The 16,597-nt window shown below is 45.0% G+C and overlaps 1 protein-coding gene across 1 annotated transcript in view; it reads left to right on the forward strand.

Annotated features, from left to right (window-relative positions):
- The first annotated feature begins 2,179 nt into the window (after positions 1–2,179).
- MFN1 (mitofusin 1) overlaps positions 2,180–16,597 on the forward strand; it is a 65,205-nt gene continuing 50,787 nt past the window's right edge. The window contains exons 1-2 of the mRNA XM_082248997.1: positions 2,180–2,212; positions 13,464–13,586. Of these exons, the coding sequence (XP_082105123.1) occupies positions 13,472–13,586 (115 nt within the window). The 5' untranslated portion in view covers positions 2,180–2,212; positions 13,464–13,471. The remainder of the gene's footprint in view (positions 2,213–13,463; positions 13,587–16,597) is intronic.

The raw sequence follows: 16,597 nt of genomic DNA on the forward strand, positions 1-16,597 counted from the left end.
GCGTCCCAATAGTTTTGGTAATATAGTGCCTCTCAAAATGCCCTCAAACAAAGGTAGGGAAAGCAAATGTGAATCTGCTTCTCTTTTTCCTTAGCAAGAAGCAGATTTGTGGGGTAAAACTATCTGAGTCCCTATGTGGGTTGAGGATTCCTATGACGTTAAAGTGGTTGTAAACCCACTCTTAGAACTTTTACCTATAGGTACTGTAAATATCTCCTAAACTTGCACCATTTAGGAGATATTTACTTTGCATGCAGCCAAAGAAATCATCGGCGCATGCGCTCTGAAGAAACGGCCGCCCGTCCTGTTTCCTCAGAGCCCTGTGCCGCATGCGTTGGAGTGACGTCATGTGGCTCCGGTGTTGTAAAATTTTGTTGGACCCGTGAAAAAATCGGACCTCGTCACTTCCGGTGATAGAGCATCACAAAACAGCTGATGGGAGTCGTCCGTGCGCATGCGCAGAAGACATTTTTCGAGGTTTGGCAAAGTTATAACAGAGAGCGGACAGCTGATTGAGAGGAAGCGGGGCTGAGGTGCGACGGAGGATACCGCCGCGTCATCGAGACATTAGGGACGGAGGCACATATGCAGAGTTGGCGGAGGAGGCGGGATGGAGGTGCGGCCGTGTAATAAATGCAGGGCTTAAGCGACTCCTTTTTTATTATCTTTAGCAATTATCGTATTATTTATCCTTAGGATTTCATTACATTTAGTATTTCATATTTTGTATTACAGAAATACTAAATGTTATGAAATCCTAAGGATAAATAATACGATAATTGCTAAAGATAATAAAACAAGGAGTCGCTAAAGTCCTGCATTTATTACACGGCCGCACCTCCGTCCCGCCTCCTCTATTCAGCTCTGCAGATGACGCGGCGGTGTCTTCCGTCCCACCTCAGCCCCGCCTCCTCTCATTCAATTGCCCGGTGTTGTAAAATTTTGTCGGACCCGTGAAAAAATCGGACCTCGTCACTTCCGGTTATGGGAGTCTCAAGTGCGCATGCGCACCAGACATTATCTTGGTTTGGTAAACTTATAACACAGAGCGACCAGTTGAATGAGAGGAGGCGGGGCTGAGGTGGGACGGAAGACACCGCAGCGTCATCTGCAGAGCTGAATAGAGGAGGCGGGACGGAGGTGCGACCGTGTAATAAATGCAGGACTTTAGCGACTCCTTCTGTTTTATTATCTTTACTAATTATCGTATTATTTATCCTTAGGATTTCATTACATTTAGTATTTCTTATTTTGCATTATAGAAATACTAAATGTCATGAAATCCGAAGGATAAATAATACGATAATTACTAAAGATAATAAAACAGGGAGTCGCTTAAGCCCTGCATTTATTACACGGCCGCACCTCCGTCCCGCCTCCTCCGCCAGCTCTGCATATGTGCCTCCGTCCCGTCGCACATCAGCCCCGCCTTCTCACAATCAGCTGTCCGTTCTCTGTTATAATTTTGCCAAACCTCGAAAAATGTCTTCTGCGCATGCGCACGGACGACTCCTATCAACTGTTTTGTGACGCTCTGCCACCGGAAGTGACGAGGTCCGATTTTTTCACGGGTCCGACAAAATTTTAGAACACCGCTATGTGTTATAAGTTTACCAAACCAAGATAATGTCTTATGCGCATGCGCACTTGAGACTCCCATCACCGGAAGTGACGAGGTCCGATTTTTTTCACGGGTCCGAGAAAATTTTAGAACACGGGTAGGTAATTCTCACGGAACACCTGCCAGTATTAGTATTCAGCCAGAGTCCACAGATCCAGAAGGAAAATGGATGCGGCCGCCAGCTGGGACAACGCGGGCTTCGTTTGCAGGTAAGTGTCACATAATGTGCTAGTATGCGATGCATACTAGCACATTATGCATTTACTTTGCAGGGAGAAAAAAAACAGGAAGAGTTTACTTCCTCTTTAAGAAGAGGACAGGGTGGATAGATATATCATACTGACATATGGGTCATAAGCAATCTTTACAGCTCTTATTTCCACGGAGAAGAGGTTTCTCTTGGGTCTGGAGCCGAAGTCACCAAGATGGAGGTAGGGACGGAAATGGGAGGTGACGTTTCTGCCTCTTGTAACCAGACCGGCGATCTGTGCGTGAAACACACCCCCTGTTCTGATTGGTTGTACGCCGATCAGGTTACCAGGGGTCAGCACGCCGGTGACTTGTGACCGTGGGCCGGGGCGGCGGAGGAAGGTAATGTGTGCACCTGAGGCAGAACACTGGTCTCCTCTTCTGTATATCCCCATAGGAAGGACAGGACAGGACAGCAATACGGGGTGACCGCATATCACAGGAGAGCCCTGCCCCTGTCATAGGTGGTATATAATGGGCAGAGGGCTTCCTGGTATGGCTTGGAGCTGCAGAGAACATGAAACTAAAACACTTATGGAAAGTGCAGTGTGGGAGGGAAGAGCTGTGGAAGAAGGACTCTTCATATCTGACTAGGCCTGGGTGTTATGTATAGGGTTGTCACCTCATCCCTTTACACCCAGCACATATTATTATTTATATAGGTTCACTGCAGGTAAGGCACTGAGTGAGCTTTATTACCTCCTTAACCCCTTCTGGACTGGAAGGTTTTCCCCACTTTATCACCAGGTCACTTTTTGCGATTCTGAACTGCCATATTTTTTACTGACAATTGCACGGTCGTGCGTCGCTGTACCCAAATAAAATTGTCCTTTTTTTCCCATAAATAGAGCTTTCTTATGGTGGTATTTGATCACCTCTGGTTTTTATTTTTTGCGCTATAAACAAAAAACGGAGTGACAATTCTGAAAAAAACAATATTTTTTTTTTACTTTCCGTATGCTATATAACATTCCGAATAAAAAAAAAAAAAAAAATTCAAAAATCAAAATTTTCCTTATTTTAGACCAATAAGTGTTCTGCTACATATTTTTGTTAAAAACAAAAATCCCAATAAGAGTAGATTGATTGGTTTGCTCAAAAGTTATCGCTTCTACAAACTAGGGGAAAGATTTGTCATTTTTATTTATTTTTTACCAGTAATGGTGGCGATCAGCATATTTTTTTTTTTTTTTTTTAACAGGACTGCAACATTGCCGCGCACAAATCAGACCCCTAACTGACATTGACACTTTTGGGGGGGGGGGACCAGTGGCATTGCTACAGCAATCAGTGCTAAAAATATGCTCTGTTACTGTAATAATGACACTTGCAGGGAAGGGGTTAACACCAGGGGCGATCAAAGGGTTAAATGTGTCCCTAGGGCGTGCTTTCTACCTGTGTGGGGCATGTACTTATGAAATGAACACAGAGACGTGTGTTCCTAAATAGGAGGAACACAGGAGACTTGTGTTCATTGCTGACAGAGCAGAGGTCTGTCGTGCTTACAATGGCATACTGCCATTCTGTCTCCACGGGGAGTTATCTTGGGTACCGATGGAAATCACAGCCCCTGAACCCGCAGATCAGCTTCCCCTGTGGCGAATGGGTGCACGTCTGTGGTCCCGCAAAGCAACGTACAGTTACATCATTTCGTGGGATAGAGCCTACCTGCCGCAGTATATGTACTGCTGGTGGTCGGCAAGTGGTTAATCAGCCACAGAACCTGTGTAATTAATACATGTTCGGGCTTAAAGGGATAAGGTGGCAACTCTAGTTATGTATTTTTATCCAGTGGGTTCCTACATGTCCCCCCTATATCACAAGTCCACCAATCAGGAGGTTTATTGCTTCTTTTTTGGTTAGTGGGTGGAGCCATGTCATTCATTCCTTTATATATTTTGATCATTTGTAGCCATCAAGGACTGACGGCTTATAGCAGTGGTCGCTAAGCTTTCGGACCTCACGGACCACTAAACTTACAATTTTGAATCCCGCGAACCACTAACATGAATTTTACATGCCACAACGTTCTGGCTCTATACCACCCCTCTCCCCATCCCACACTCTCCATCACAATGTTGCCTTACACAGACTCCTCATTGGATCTCACCTCCAGCTCTGTGATCAGCAGTGCCATTGGAAGTCCCCTCCTTCTTCACCTCCCGCTCTCTGCACTACTCCCGACTAGGGTTTCCACCTCATCCCTTTAAGAGCCGGTTCACATTAGTGCTACTTGTCAGCCTGACAAGTCGCGGTCCATTGACCGCTAGAGGACCTGTTCTAATAGGAGCGACACAAGTCGCTCCGACTTAGAAAAAGGGTCCTGTACAATTTGGGGTGGCCTTGGAGCGACTTGTATAGACTTCCATTATGTGAAGTCCCTGCAAGTCGCTCCGAAGTCGTGGTGCAATGTAATGTACAAGTCACCCCCGAAGTAGTAAGGAGTTGTGTCACCCCAGTGTGAACCAGCTCTAAACCACGACATGTTAATTACACAGGTTCTGTGGCTGATTAAGGTGGTAATTAAACTCACTTAGTGCCTTATGCTCATTATGTTAGCCTCAGAACCTGTTTAATATGTGTCCTGGTTAAAAAGAGATGAGTTGGCAACCTTACTCCCGACACCTCCCTCTGAGTTCACAGGAGCTGGGATCTGCAGAGGAGGCATCGGTTACTAATGCATGCTGACTGTCAGTGCACATTGAGAACAACACTTGAAATGACACCAGGCAGTAAACATCCTCCACAATGTTGATTTACAGCAGAACCCCTGGGGACCACCAAAATGTTGTCATGGGCCATCAGTATCAATGCACACTGACCATATTGCCTGCCAGCATGCATGGAGAACACTGTAAACTATGTTGTGCGGTGTACATCCTCCACAATGTTGATTTACAGCAGAACCCCTGGAGACCACCAAAACATTCTTGTGGTCCACAGACCACTGTTTGGCGATGGCTGGTTTATAGCACAGATACTGCCTAAGACCAGCTTCACACATGTGCATGAGCATCACAGGTATGGCAGCCCATTCATTTAAATGCCAATCGTGTTACTGCACCAGAGCGCCCTGAGAAAAGTTAAGTAGAAGTATGTTTCTTCTACAGAGTAGTTATTACAGATGTTAGGGGGGGGGGGGGGGTCAGCAGTTTTTACCCCTTCGTGCCGAAGGGTAATTTATTTTATATATATTATCAAGGGAAAACTGTGCCAAAATAGTAAAGAAAATATATTTTTTTAAACGTAGCTGTATATTTCTTGGTTCTACCATAACCTTCCACCACAACCCAAATGAAATCCTCCTGCTCTTGACGAGTGCAGTGATACCACAATATGTGTATTTTAGTAGTTTTATGTACCTGTAGTACAGCCCAGAAAAAATAGTGCACATTTTCCTTCCTTTTTTTTTTTTTTTACTATCCTACATAAAACACACTGATACTAATTAAAAAAAAAATACTGAGCTTGACCTTTGAATTTGACCTTAACCCTGGTACTGGCCTAGATCAAACTTTGATCTAGGTATTATTTATTTATTTAATTTTTTTTTTTCTGCAAGGAGAGAGATAGAGATACAATGTATCTCTGTGCTTCATTCACAGAGAAAGAAAAAAGGGGGTGGGCTTCAATCACAGGCTATCACAACGATCACGTGACCTGAAATCTCTAATTCTAGGTCCTGATTGTTAGTATGTGTAGTGTGCTCCCAGCACAAATGGAGATATTGCGGCCCCACAGAAAAAAGCCCAGTTCAGTGGGGCCCGCATATTTGTGCTACAAAGGCGTGAAGAGGTTAAGCTTAGTTCTAGCCTGGACTTCCACTTAAAGCTGACCTAAACCTATTTGTTTAATACAGTTGCTTGTGCTCTCAATTGAACTGTCAAGCTATCAAATGGCTGGTGTCCTAACTTATCCCTTATGCTGCACCGTGGCAGCTGCCATGGTGCTGCATGGAGACTAAAGCTGGATACACACTATACAACTTTTGTTGTCAGATTTCCTTTAAATTTACCTTTTCTATGTAGTGTAAGGGCCTGCCTGATTGCATACAAATTGAAAGTGTTTAGGTTTGACCTCATATTATATGGTTTTGGTAAGTCTAAAAGAAAAAGTCTTCAGAAAATCTTATAGTGTGTATGGCCCTTAAAGCTGGATACACACTATACAACTTTTGTTGTCAGATTTCCTTTAGATTTACCTTTTCTATATAGTGTAAGGGGCTGCCGGATTGTATACACATTGAAAGTGTTTAGGTTTGACCTCATATTATATGGTTTTGGTAAGTCTAAAGGGAAAAAATCTAAAGAAAATTGTATAGTGTGTATGGCCCATAAGGGTCCTTTCACACGGGCGCAACCGCCAACGGAGTCTGTTCTGCTCAGCGGGGAATCGATCTGCCGATCCCACTGAGCAGACGGATGACAGCTCCATAGCTAACAGATCCCCGCTGTCCTCTATCGGGAGATCGGATGAGAACGGACCGCCTGTCCATTCTCATCTGATCCGCTAGACGGATGGAAAATAGGGTTTCCATCCATCCGGATTTCACGGACAGGATCGGAATCGGATAGCAGCGGGTGTCAGCGGAGATGTCTCCACTGACATCTGCTGCCCCATAGGGATACATGGAGCATGTGATCCGGTCTGCCTGAAAAACTGACAGGCGGATCGAATCGCCCATGTGAAAGGACCCTAAGGTCCATTTTTTTGGGGTTATGTGTTTTTGTTGTAGCCAGCGAAAAGCTACGGACTAGGAGAAATAGCAAAAAAAAAGCAAAAGACCACAAACACGCAAATCTGCGCCAAAGAAGCTCATGTACTTTTTTAGGTGTCAAGCTACTAGTAACATGACGTGTGAACAGGTACTGTAGAAACAATGGGAATCCACATGTTGAACGTTTAAATGCTTCTAGAAAAGCACTTCAATCCACTCATGTGAACTGAGCCTAATATTTTAATGATTTTACAGGAAAGCCTTAATTTTGTTGCCTTGCGTGTGCTGCTGTCTTTTTTTTTTTTTTTTGCAATCGAATTCTACTATAAATGCCTGCGTAGCAAAGTAAAATACTGCGGTGGTCTGTTTACTAGTTCTTCCTGAAGCATGCCCCTTATCCAGTTACTGTGTAATGTCAAGCAGCAGGTTCTGTACAGGGACACATGTGGGAATGTTTCTAAGAAGTGAGTGACACCACTTGTCTCTGTCCTTGCCAAGGACAACACATGCTGCCTGTGCTAGCTAGTAAACAAATCAACTAATGTTTATGTTACCAAAATACACACTACTCTGATCTGTAGTTTACGGTTTGCTTTATTGTCATTGGGTTTTTGCATACTCCTTTACAGTTGATGTTCCGAATTGCACTTGCATGTAGTTAGAAGAAATCTGGAAACTGCTATGTGGGAGGAATGTCTACTTCACTGTTCATTCATGCAGAACTGGGACTTTGTGTAGTTCATGGCAGCGTTTCAGTGAAATAGAAAGTGAAGAATAGTTAGAGCAAGGTCAGACATTCCTTTCATAATACATGGGGAATCTGGAAGATTTAACACCGTGGGGGCCTGTTTAAAGTGTTAGTGCTCCTTCACACCATACATGCATGAAAACTGATGGTGCAGAAGTTCACATCAGTTTTAATGCAGTTCACATCAGTTTTCATGCACGTCCATTATGTGCCCTGTTCACACCAATGTTGATGTCATGTCAGTTTTTTTCACCGTGCAGAAAACTGCATACACGTTGCAGACTTCTGGGCTGAAAAAAACCTGCACGTTGTGGTGTGAACAGGTCACTTGTTTTTGTTGTGCCCTTACAGAAGGCGTGCAGAAAAACCGAACGTCTCTGCACTCGTTATGTGAACAAGGCTTTACTAAACCCAGGAGCCTGCATTCACTATATCTGGTCTCCAACAGGACACAGAACATGGAAGTGCCATTATTTTAGTAACTATAAACTAGTAAATACCCTTTCTCATTGGCAGTTAGAGCAGTCTGGACACTTCTATCAGTGTCTGGTTAAAGCCTGTAGGAGTTTTCATTCTCCTCTGACTGGCCTATGAGGCTGTTTGACCCCTGACCCTCTGTCTGGACAGGACTGATTGGCCCTGTGCTGGTCACATGCACCCTCCCCCAAAAAAAAAAAAAAACCCTAGCAATACACACTAAACTGAGCATGTGCAGAATGCTATCAGGAGATGGATTAGGGATAGTAAAAGAAGGAGACGATCAGAGCAGACAGGATCAAACAGCCTTTTTACACAAAGTAGAGGATTAACCCCTATAAGGTTCCACAATGAGTATAACAAGCATACCTTACTGTATATACAGACATATTTTATTGTTGTGGGTTTAGTAACACCTTTACATAGCGTAGAGGGTAATATTGAGCATTAATCTAAACTACACAAAACTGTTGTCATCTCCACCCCGACTGAAAATGTATTGTTGTGTGGACACAGGTAACTTGAATTGGCCAAAGCCTTCTGTTTTTAGTTCACTCACTGTAGTATGTGAAGTAAACTGTCAACAGTCATGATTAAAGCAGAACTTTACCCATAAGAACTTGAAAAAAAATATGTTCTTTAGCAAGGAACATAAATTCCACATTAATAATTACGCTACCAAAATAAGTGTGTACTGTAAGTTGCCTCCACTGCAGCAGATGTTTCCTTCGGCTGTCGGGTGCTGCTGCCGCCATCGTCGGTGAGAGAACCCGGCAGTGAAGCCTTGCGGCTTCAAGGGTGGGTCCGTACTGCGCATGTGCGAAGCATGCACATGTGTCCAGGAAGTGGGGAAGGGTACCTGTTAAAAACAGGTACCCGTTTCTCCCTCCCCCCCTGAAAGGTGCCAAATGTGGCACCGGAGGGGGGGAGGAAGCAAAAGAGCGGAAGTTCAACTTTTGGATGGAACTCCGCATAAGCCCAGAACCCTTGAGCAGTAGTAAATATTAAAGCAGAACTAAACCTGTTAATTTAACGGTTTAAAAAAAACAGGTACATTTCTGGAATGCCGGAATTGCTAACTGTCACATTTGCTTGTGTCCTTAACCAAACTGTCAAACCATCAAATGGCTGGCGTGATAACTGATCACATGTGCAGCACCATGGTAGTTGCAGATCCAACAGAAGCAGTTTCCTTGTCTGTAAAGGATAGGAGGGTTTAATTCTGCTTTAAGGCTGTCAGCAGATTGGCCTCTGCAAATTCAGCAGTAACTAAAAATGAACAAAAACTGAGAGACGCTGAGCATGTGCAGAGTAGGGAGGGACAGTGTATTACTGGATTTTATTTTACACAGTATAGGCACCTATTTTTAATCTTTTACATACAGTAGCTATACCCGCAAAAGGCGCCAGCCTAAAGTCATCTAGCAGGACTTCATTTTCTTACTAAAGTTCCACTTTAACTAAATTTAGTTTAAAATGATTGGAGATGGCCTAAAGGGCCCCATTCACATTTGACATTTTGGGATATCAGGCAGAATCACTTCAATTCTGTCCACAACCTCAACTCGCACTACAATCGCAAAACGTAGGTTCCAATGCCATTCATTTTCAATTATACCTAACCGTGTTGCAGTTTTGCTGTGAATATCGCACAATAAATTGCAGCAAACAGCAATGCGCGTAGCTTGTTTCCCAAAAAAAGCTCATGCTCCATTTTAAGCCACAAGCTCTGTGCATTGCAATTTGCCACGCAACAATTGCAACAAAACTGCCTTGAAAACGAATGGCGCCTGAACCTGTGTTTTGTGATTGAAGTGAAATTTGATATCACAGGCAGGATCGCAACTATTCTGCCTGAGATCCCAAAACAGTTTATTCCTCAGTTATATGTTGGGCCTGGTTCACACGCATGCTTTTTTCAGTGTCTTTCAGTTTTGCAGAAATGCACTACAGTTCATTAAACATAGCTTACTATGGGTCACGTTCACATCTCTGCATTTTCTGGAAAGGGTTAGGGACTTTTTTTTTTCCCAGCAGCAGGTTGCGTTTTTGGTTCCATAGACTTAAATGGAAATACATCAATAACAAGGTGCTTGCATTTTTGATGCGTTTTTGCTGGTTTCTCCTGCAAGACAACCGACGCCTCACAAAAACGCATTAAAAATGCATCAAAAATAAGTGTGAAAAAAAACCACAAAACACACCCAGAAAAGGCATTCACTGATACCTGCATAGATGTGAACAAGGCCTTAGCAGAGTCATACTAAGATTAGTGACTTTTAGGTTTTGGATAGAGTGGGCAGGGATTAAAACACCTGTCAGGTTTTTGTTGCTGTGTCTGTACACGTTAGGACGATTCTTCCTGTCTATATGTTCCCTTGACCATTATCAGTCCAGCTGTATTGAGGAACACCGCATCCCCTGAATGTATAGAAAAAATATTAAATGAGGAGTTCCGGATTTTAAAGTTGTTGAAGCCTTCTGCCAGAATAATTCACCAGCATAATCTCATTTTCATGAAAAAAAAAAACATGCGTTTTATTACAAATTCATTAAAAGGTTTTGGATATCATTCCCCTTAAAAACAAAAGTTCAGCAAACCACATTCATTAATGTAAAAACACAATGTATTTGGCTACTCCCCTACACAACCTAGATGGAACCATACAATGGATGTGTGTCTTTGACATCACACTCGATATAGAATCGGCGTTCCACAGAGGGAGAAAAGAGGGATAGTGCCTTGTTCTGACATATTTCTCCCTGTAGGCTTCCTCAGGGGTTCATGGGGTGCAATAGAGAATGATTGCTGAAATACAGAAGGAAATTAAGTAATAATATATGATCCAATATACACTGCTCAAAAAAATTAAAGTAACACAATTTAATCAGAGTATAGCATCAAGTCAATTAAACTCTTGGGATATTGATCTGGTCAGTTAAGTAGCAGAGGGGGTTGTTGTTCACTTTCAGCTGCTTTTGGTGTTAATGAAATTAACAGGTGCACTAGATGGACAACATTGAGACGACCTCCAAAACAGAAATGGTTTCACAGGTAGCGGCCACTGACATTTTTTTCCCTACTCATCTTTTCTGACTGTTTTCACTAGTTTTGCATTTGGCCAGGGCCAGTGTCATTACTGGTAGCATGAGGCGATACCTGGACCCTATAGGGGATGCACAGGCATTCCAACTACTTCAGGAGCAGTGTACAATACAACATTTTAATGTAATTCCTAAAACAATACCAAAACTTTCAGTTACAATATTAGGCGATATCCGAAAAAGGATATAGATAGACCAATGGTAATCTCTCTAGGCGCAGTACAGAGCATGAATGGAACAGCGATGCAGGAGCAGCTACCCCCACTACTCTCTTTAGGTGGGATTAGGGAGAGAGGCCAGGAAAACCCTGCCCCGCCAAGAGCCAAAGCCTATACACTACTAGGCTATAGGATTGGCCCCCAATGCCATCTGGTGGATAATGTTCACATTACAGATATACAAAAGAGATCCATAGAAATCGGAAACGCAAGCAACCCAGATAACACAACCAATTCTCCAGAAACTGGGTTAAGCCAGGCTCATTTAATGAAGACTAGAAAGAAAACCAATTCTCCTGTGTGCAGTTGGATGTATCCAGTCCACTGGTTCAGCCTCCACGTTGGCTGTGCTGTCACTCACAACAGGTCAGGGAAACCCAAGTGGAGCTCTATAAAGAAAAGGAACAGAGGGCGCACCAGCCTGGGCCACTACCTACAACAATTTGTTAACAAAATATAGAAGATTATACTTAACAACGAATGCATATATCAAGCAAAATATAGTCCACCAAGAGTGCCAATTGTGGGATGAAGAGTCCAAAAGAGCTGACGCGTTTTGAGGGGTGTCCTCTCTTCCTCAGGGCTGAATTATTTATTATGATGTATACTATGGAAATCCAATATTTAATTATATCAATAAGCATAGATGACAAGGTTGACCTAGCCAAGATCTAAAACGAAATATCCTCGAGAAATGGAAACTGAAAAAGGTTTCTGATTGAGTGGTCACCAGAACAGGAATAGAGGGGTGATCTTCCATTGGGGACACTGGTTCTTATGACTCTGGTGACTGACTACCAGGGATTTCCCTTACTTTAGAGGGATTTTTGTCTCGCTTCCTGGTGTGCTTATGGGTCAGGAAGTTAAAGGAAATCTGCTAAAACAGGATACAAGGATTGGAGGCACAGCTGTTTACCAAACCTAATTGGCGATACCCGACGTATCGCCTCTTACCGAAGGTATGGGATAAGACAAAACAAATGCAGCAATTGACGGGATACACCAAATTTAGCCAGATCTGGGGTAATCGCACTTATCCGGAATTATGCAAGCTGGACCAGGCAGATAGATGGCGTGCTCTGGGGGTGACTCATTTGCGGCACATCCTCCGCGGAGGGGTCCTGCTATCTTTTGCGCAACTACAGGAGCGATTCTCCTTACCCGACAACATGAAATTTTACTATCTACAGTTACAGCACGCACTGCGGCTCAGGCTGTCACAGGACAGCTTCACCTGTCTCCTACTCCTACATTCTACCTTATGCAACAGTTTACTGATACCAAGGGGTTCATATCCAGCTGCTATGCCGCCCGGTTGAGCACGTACTTAGAAAAATACCCTGGCAGGGCTTGTGACCAATGGAGCACTGATGTGGGGGAGATCCCGGGTGAGCAGTGGGAGGAGGCCCTAGAGTCGGTCCGCACATGCTCTTTGAATGTTTCTCATCAGGTATCTCAATTGTACATTTTACTTAGAGTCCACCATACTCCTCTGAAATTGTACTCTATGGGTGTCTGGGACGACGACATGTGCGGTCGTTGCCAAAGGGAGGTGGGTGACTTGATTCACCTGATATGGCGCTGCCCAAAGTTACACAGGTACTGGACTGAGGTGCGCTCTGCTATTAATAGAACCCTGGGAGTGGATATCCCTGGGGACCCTAAGCACTGCATTCGGGGAATCCTAGACCAACAAGTGGAAGACAGATACCTGCGGGAGGCGGCACCTGACCCTCCGACTTATAGGATGTGGCTAGAGCAGATAGGGGGCACTCTCAGAATGGAAAAGGTTATATACCAACATAGGGGATCTCCGGAAAAATTCTCTAAAGTATGGGGTGCTTGGTTGAATTGCCCGGGAATGGCTCCTAATGACCTCATCCTGGACCGTTTGTTATCTTAAATGTTTGTATATACGATGGGGCTGCTGTGGGATGATTGCTGGATGCATTGGGGGTGGATTGGAGTAATATAATACTGTGCTTGGCACTGTTGTTGTGGGTTGCCTACTTTTGATGGGGGTTATGTCGTATTTGCTATGCATACTGTTTTATATGGAGATGGTGATTTCTTGCTATTATACCTGTACAATGTTTTGTTGTTTATTGTGGTGATGTGAATTTCTCTCAATAAAGCTGTTTTCTGATTTTAAAAAAAAAAACAGGATACAAATGGCAAAAAATCCCCCAAATATAGATAGGAGTTATAACCCTTTCCTTACTATATCCAAATGAAGAAAATGTTTTACCTTCAGTCCTACTCTAATTTTATTAATTTAGTTCTGTATTGTGTTCCTAATTAGCAATCTATTTGCTGTTGTCTGTACAGGAAAAGACATGGAGGAAACAAGTGTGTCCCCGTTAAAGCACTTTGTGCAGGCAAAGAAGGCCATTACGTCTATTTTTGACCAGCTAGTGGGATATATCAGTGATGGAGTTACCTTTGTAGAAGGTAAGATTGGTTATCTTTTTATAGTATAGTGTATGGATTAACTTCCAGACTGTTCTAGATGTCAAGCTAAAATGTTATAAGGGGAACAAAGGACCCTAACTGAATATTTATTTGGTACTAGTAGGTTGTGAACACATTAGAGACAATAGGGGAGATTTACTAAAACTGGTGCACATAGTCTGGCGCAGCTGTACCTCCATCTTCTCGCTCCGGGTCACCTGAAAAACAAATGGATAATCGCAATTTTTTTTTTTTTTTACTTACCTTGTAGAGAAAATATACTTACCTTACTGCCTTCTTCCTCCCCTCGGCGGCCGCGGCGATTCGTCACTTCCTGGCTTTTGCAATGATTCCTGGGAGCTGAACGTCATCGCTACCAGGAATAATTGCGCCTACACCGGCCCAGACGTCAGTTCCGGCGCGCACGCGTCATTCCCTTCTAAACAGCTTCTGGGCATGATGCGCGTGAACCGGAAGTGACGTCGGGGCCGGTGCAGTGCATCGTGGGACCGAAGAAGAAGGAAGAGGACACCGAAGAGGATCGCGCTGGCTTCAAGCTGCCCACACCTGAGATGGCAGCGCTGGAGAATACTTTTCTCTGTCGCTCATTGACAGACGCAGTCCTCTTGATATCAAATTGGGTTATACTGCCCTCTATAGGAGTAGGACACTAGGCAGAAGGAAAACGTTCTGGCCACACCTTAGGGGCAGTCCCAGAGGGTATATCCTCTCTCTCTGCTACAGGATGTTAGTTTTTTTCTGTCTAGTCAGGAGTAAGGACCTAAGTTCCTTGCTGGGATCTTTGGTCCTGGCAAGATTTTTTTAGAAAAATTTTTTTTAGGCAGCTTTTTTCTCCAGTTGTTCCTGTGAGATCTTCAAGCAATTATGCTGGAGCTGGGCGACGGGCTGGATGTTAAGATCCAGTGGTCACCCCAGTCAGCCTACGAGCGCGTGCAGGCCCTAGCTCCACGCTGGGTCGGCCGCGACATAGTCCCACTGGACGGGGACTGGCCCTGCGAGTTAAACGTCTCGCCGGGACGCCGACGACCAGTTGGAAACTGAGTCGCGGCGTCCATATTGGTCAACAGCCCTCCCCACTTCGGTGGAGAGGGGTTCTGTTAGGAGGGGGTACCCGCCGGTTCCGGTATGGTGAGTAATATGTTCCCCCTCTCCCCTGTCGGGTTTTGGGAATAGACACGGGCCCCCCTGTGGATGGTGGGACCCTTTTGATCCTGGGTCCCTCCTCTATCCTATAGCAGGTGTCACAGATCTCCCTCTTGAGTGTGATTTGGTGAATAAGAACCAGGAGGCTTGGTTTGGGAGCTGACTATCGAAAGTCACTGTATGAGTGGGCACTGTAAAGGGACCATGACTGAAGTCAGGGGCTGGCATTACTGTTTAGGATGGCCATGTAAGAGGGTAATATGATCCTACCTTATACATAAGGTTGCAGTTGCCTGGCCTACCGCCATCCACCGCCGCCGCCATCCTCCCGCAGGCCGCACAGGCCGATGCCTGCCTTCCGCAGGCCGCTGCCATCTTTCCACAGGGGCCGCCGCCATTCTCCCGCAGGTCGCGCGGGGCCGCCTTCTTGGCGTAGCCTCGTGTCTCCGGCATGGGGGCGGCCATTTTGGAGATGACCAGCAACCTCGAGGAGTAGCAGGGGAAGCGCCGGAAGGCGTGTAAAGGGGCGGAGCCGCCTCCTTTACCCGGGAAAACGATCCAAAAGACTTCCTGTCTGTAAAGGACAGCGCTGAGAGCAGTTTGGTAGAAGCTTCTGTGCATCAGGTGGTGAGCCCTTGGGGTCTCTCTCTCTCTCTCTCTCTCTCTCTCTCTCTCTCTCTCTCTCTCTCTCTCTCTCTCTCTCTCTCTCTCTCTCTCTCTCTCTGTGGGGGTCCGAAGCAGGTAACACTGAGGGGCGCTGTTGCGCTGGGGGATTACAAAAAAAAAAAAAAAAAAGTTTTTTCTTTGCAATTTTTTTTTTGTTTGCTGGCAAGTGTCTTGGATTAATCATGGACCCTGCCACACATGTATCCCCACCTGATCCCCTCGAGGTGGCCGCAGGACCCTCCAGTGCCCCACTTATGATTGATGCATTATCAGCAGTTTTGGAGTCTTTGGTATCCCGGGTGGAGGTGGCCTGTCAGGGACGGGGGGCAAGAAAGCGACCCCCGCCTACCCCTATTTCATCTGACACTTCAGATACGGATTCTGAGTTTGTCACTGCAGCTGCAGGTCCCTCTTCTGGGGCTGCTGTCTCGGGTACGGTCTCCGCAGACAGTGAGGAGGACGTTTCTGCCTCCGCCATAGCACAAGAAGAAGCGTTGGTGGACGCACTAGTTGTGTCTGTCCGGGAAACCTTAAGTCTGGAGGTTACACCGGCAGAGGTAGCTGATACTGAAATTCCTTTTGGTACTAGCAAGCCTACCAAAATGGCGAAGGTTTTTCCCTTGCCCAAATGTTTTGGTAATCTAATTAAAGAAGAATGGGGTCGTCCAAAACGAACCCCTGCTATTTCCAAACGCATTGCTAGGCGCTATCCGTTTGAGGAATCCCTCCTTAAAAAATGGACGGTACCACCAGTGGTGGACTCACCGATTTCCAGACTAAATAAAGCCACTGTTATCCCGTTGGAGGACGCTCCGTCCTTTAGGGATCCGGTGGATCGTAAAGTGGAAGCGGAATCCCGCTCCATTTTTTCCCTGATAGGGTCAACCTTTAGGCCAGTGGTTGCCATTGGTTTCACAAACATTGACAGAATGGACCAAATTGTTACGCCGTGACCTAAAGGGGAGAAGTATCCCCCCGGCAGTATCCGATTTGATGGAGCAGATTATACAAGGACTACAGTTCATCTGTGACGCCGCCCTGGACGCCACTCCCTTGTTAGGGCGTGCATCGGTTTCAGCAGTGGTCCTCAGACGCGTGTTGTGGTTAAAGTGCTGGTCGGCGGATCAAGGTTCCAAAAAAGCCTTGGCTAATCTCCCTTTTCAAGGGGATCGCCTGTTTGG

Source organism: Pelophylax lessonae (assembly GCF_965119305.1).
Source record: "Pelophylax lessonae genome assembly, chromosome: 3".
NCBI classification, from domain to species: Eukaryota; Metazoa; Chordata; class Amphibia; order Anura; family Ranidae; genus Pelophylax; species Pelophylax lessonae.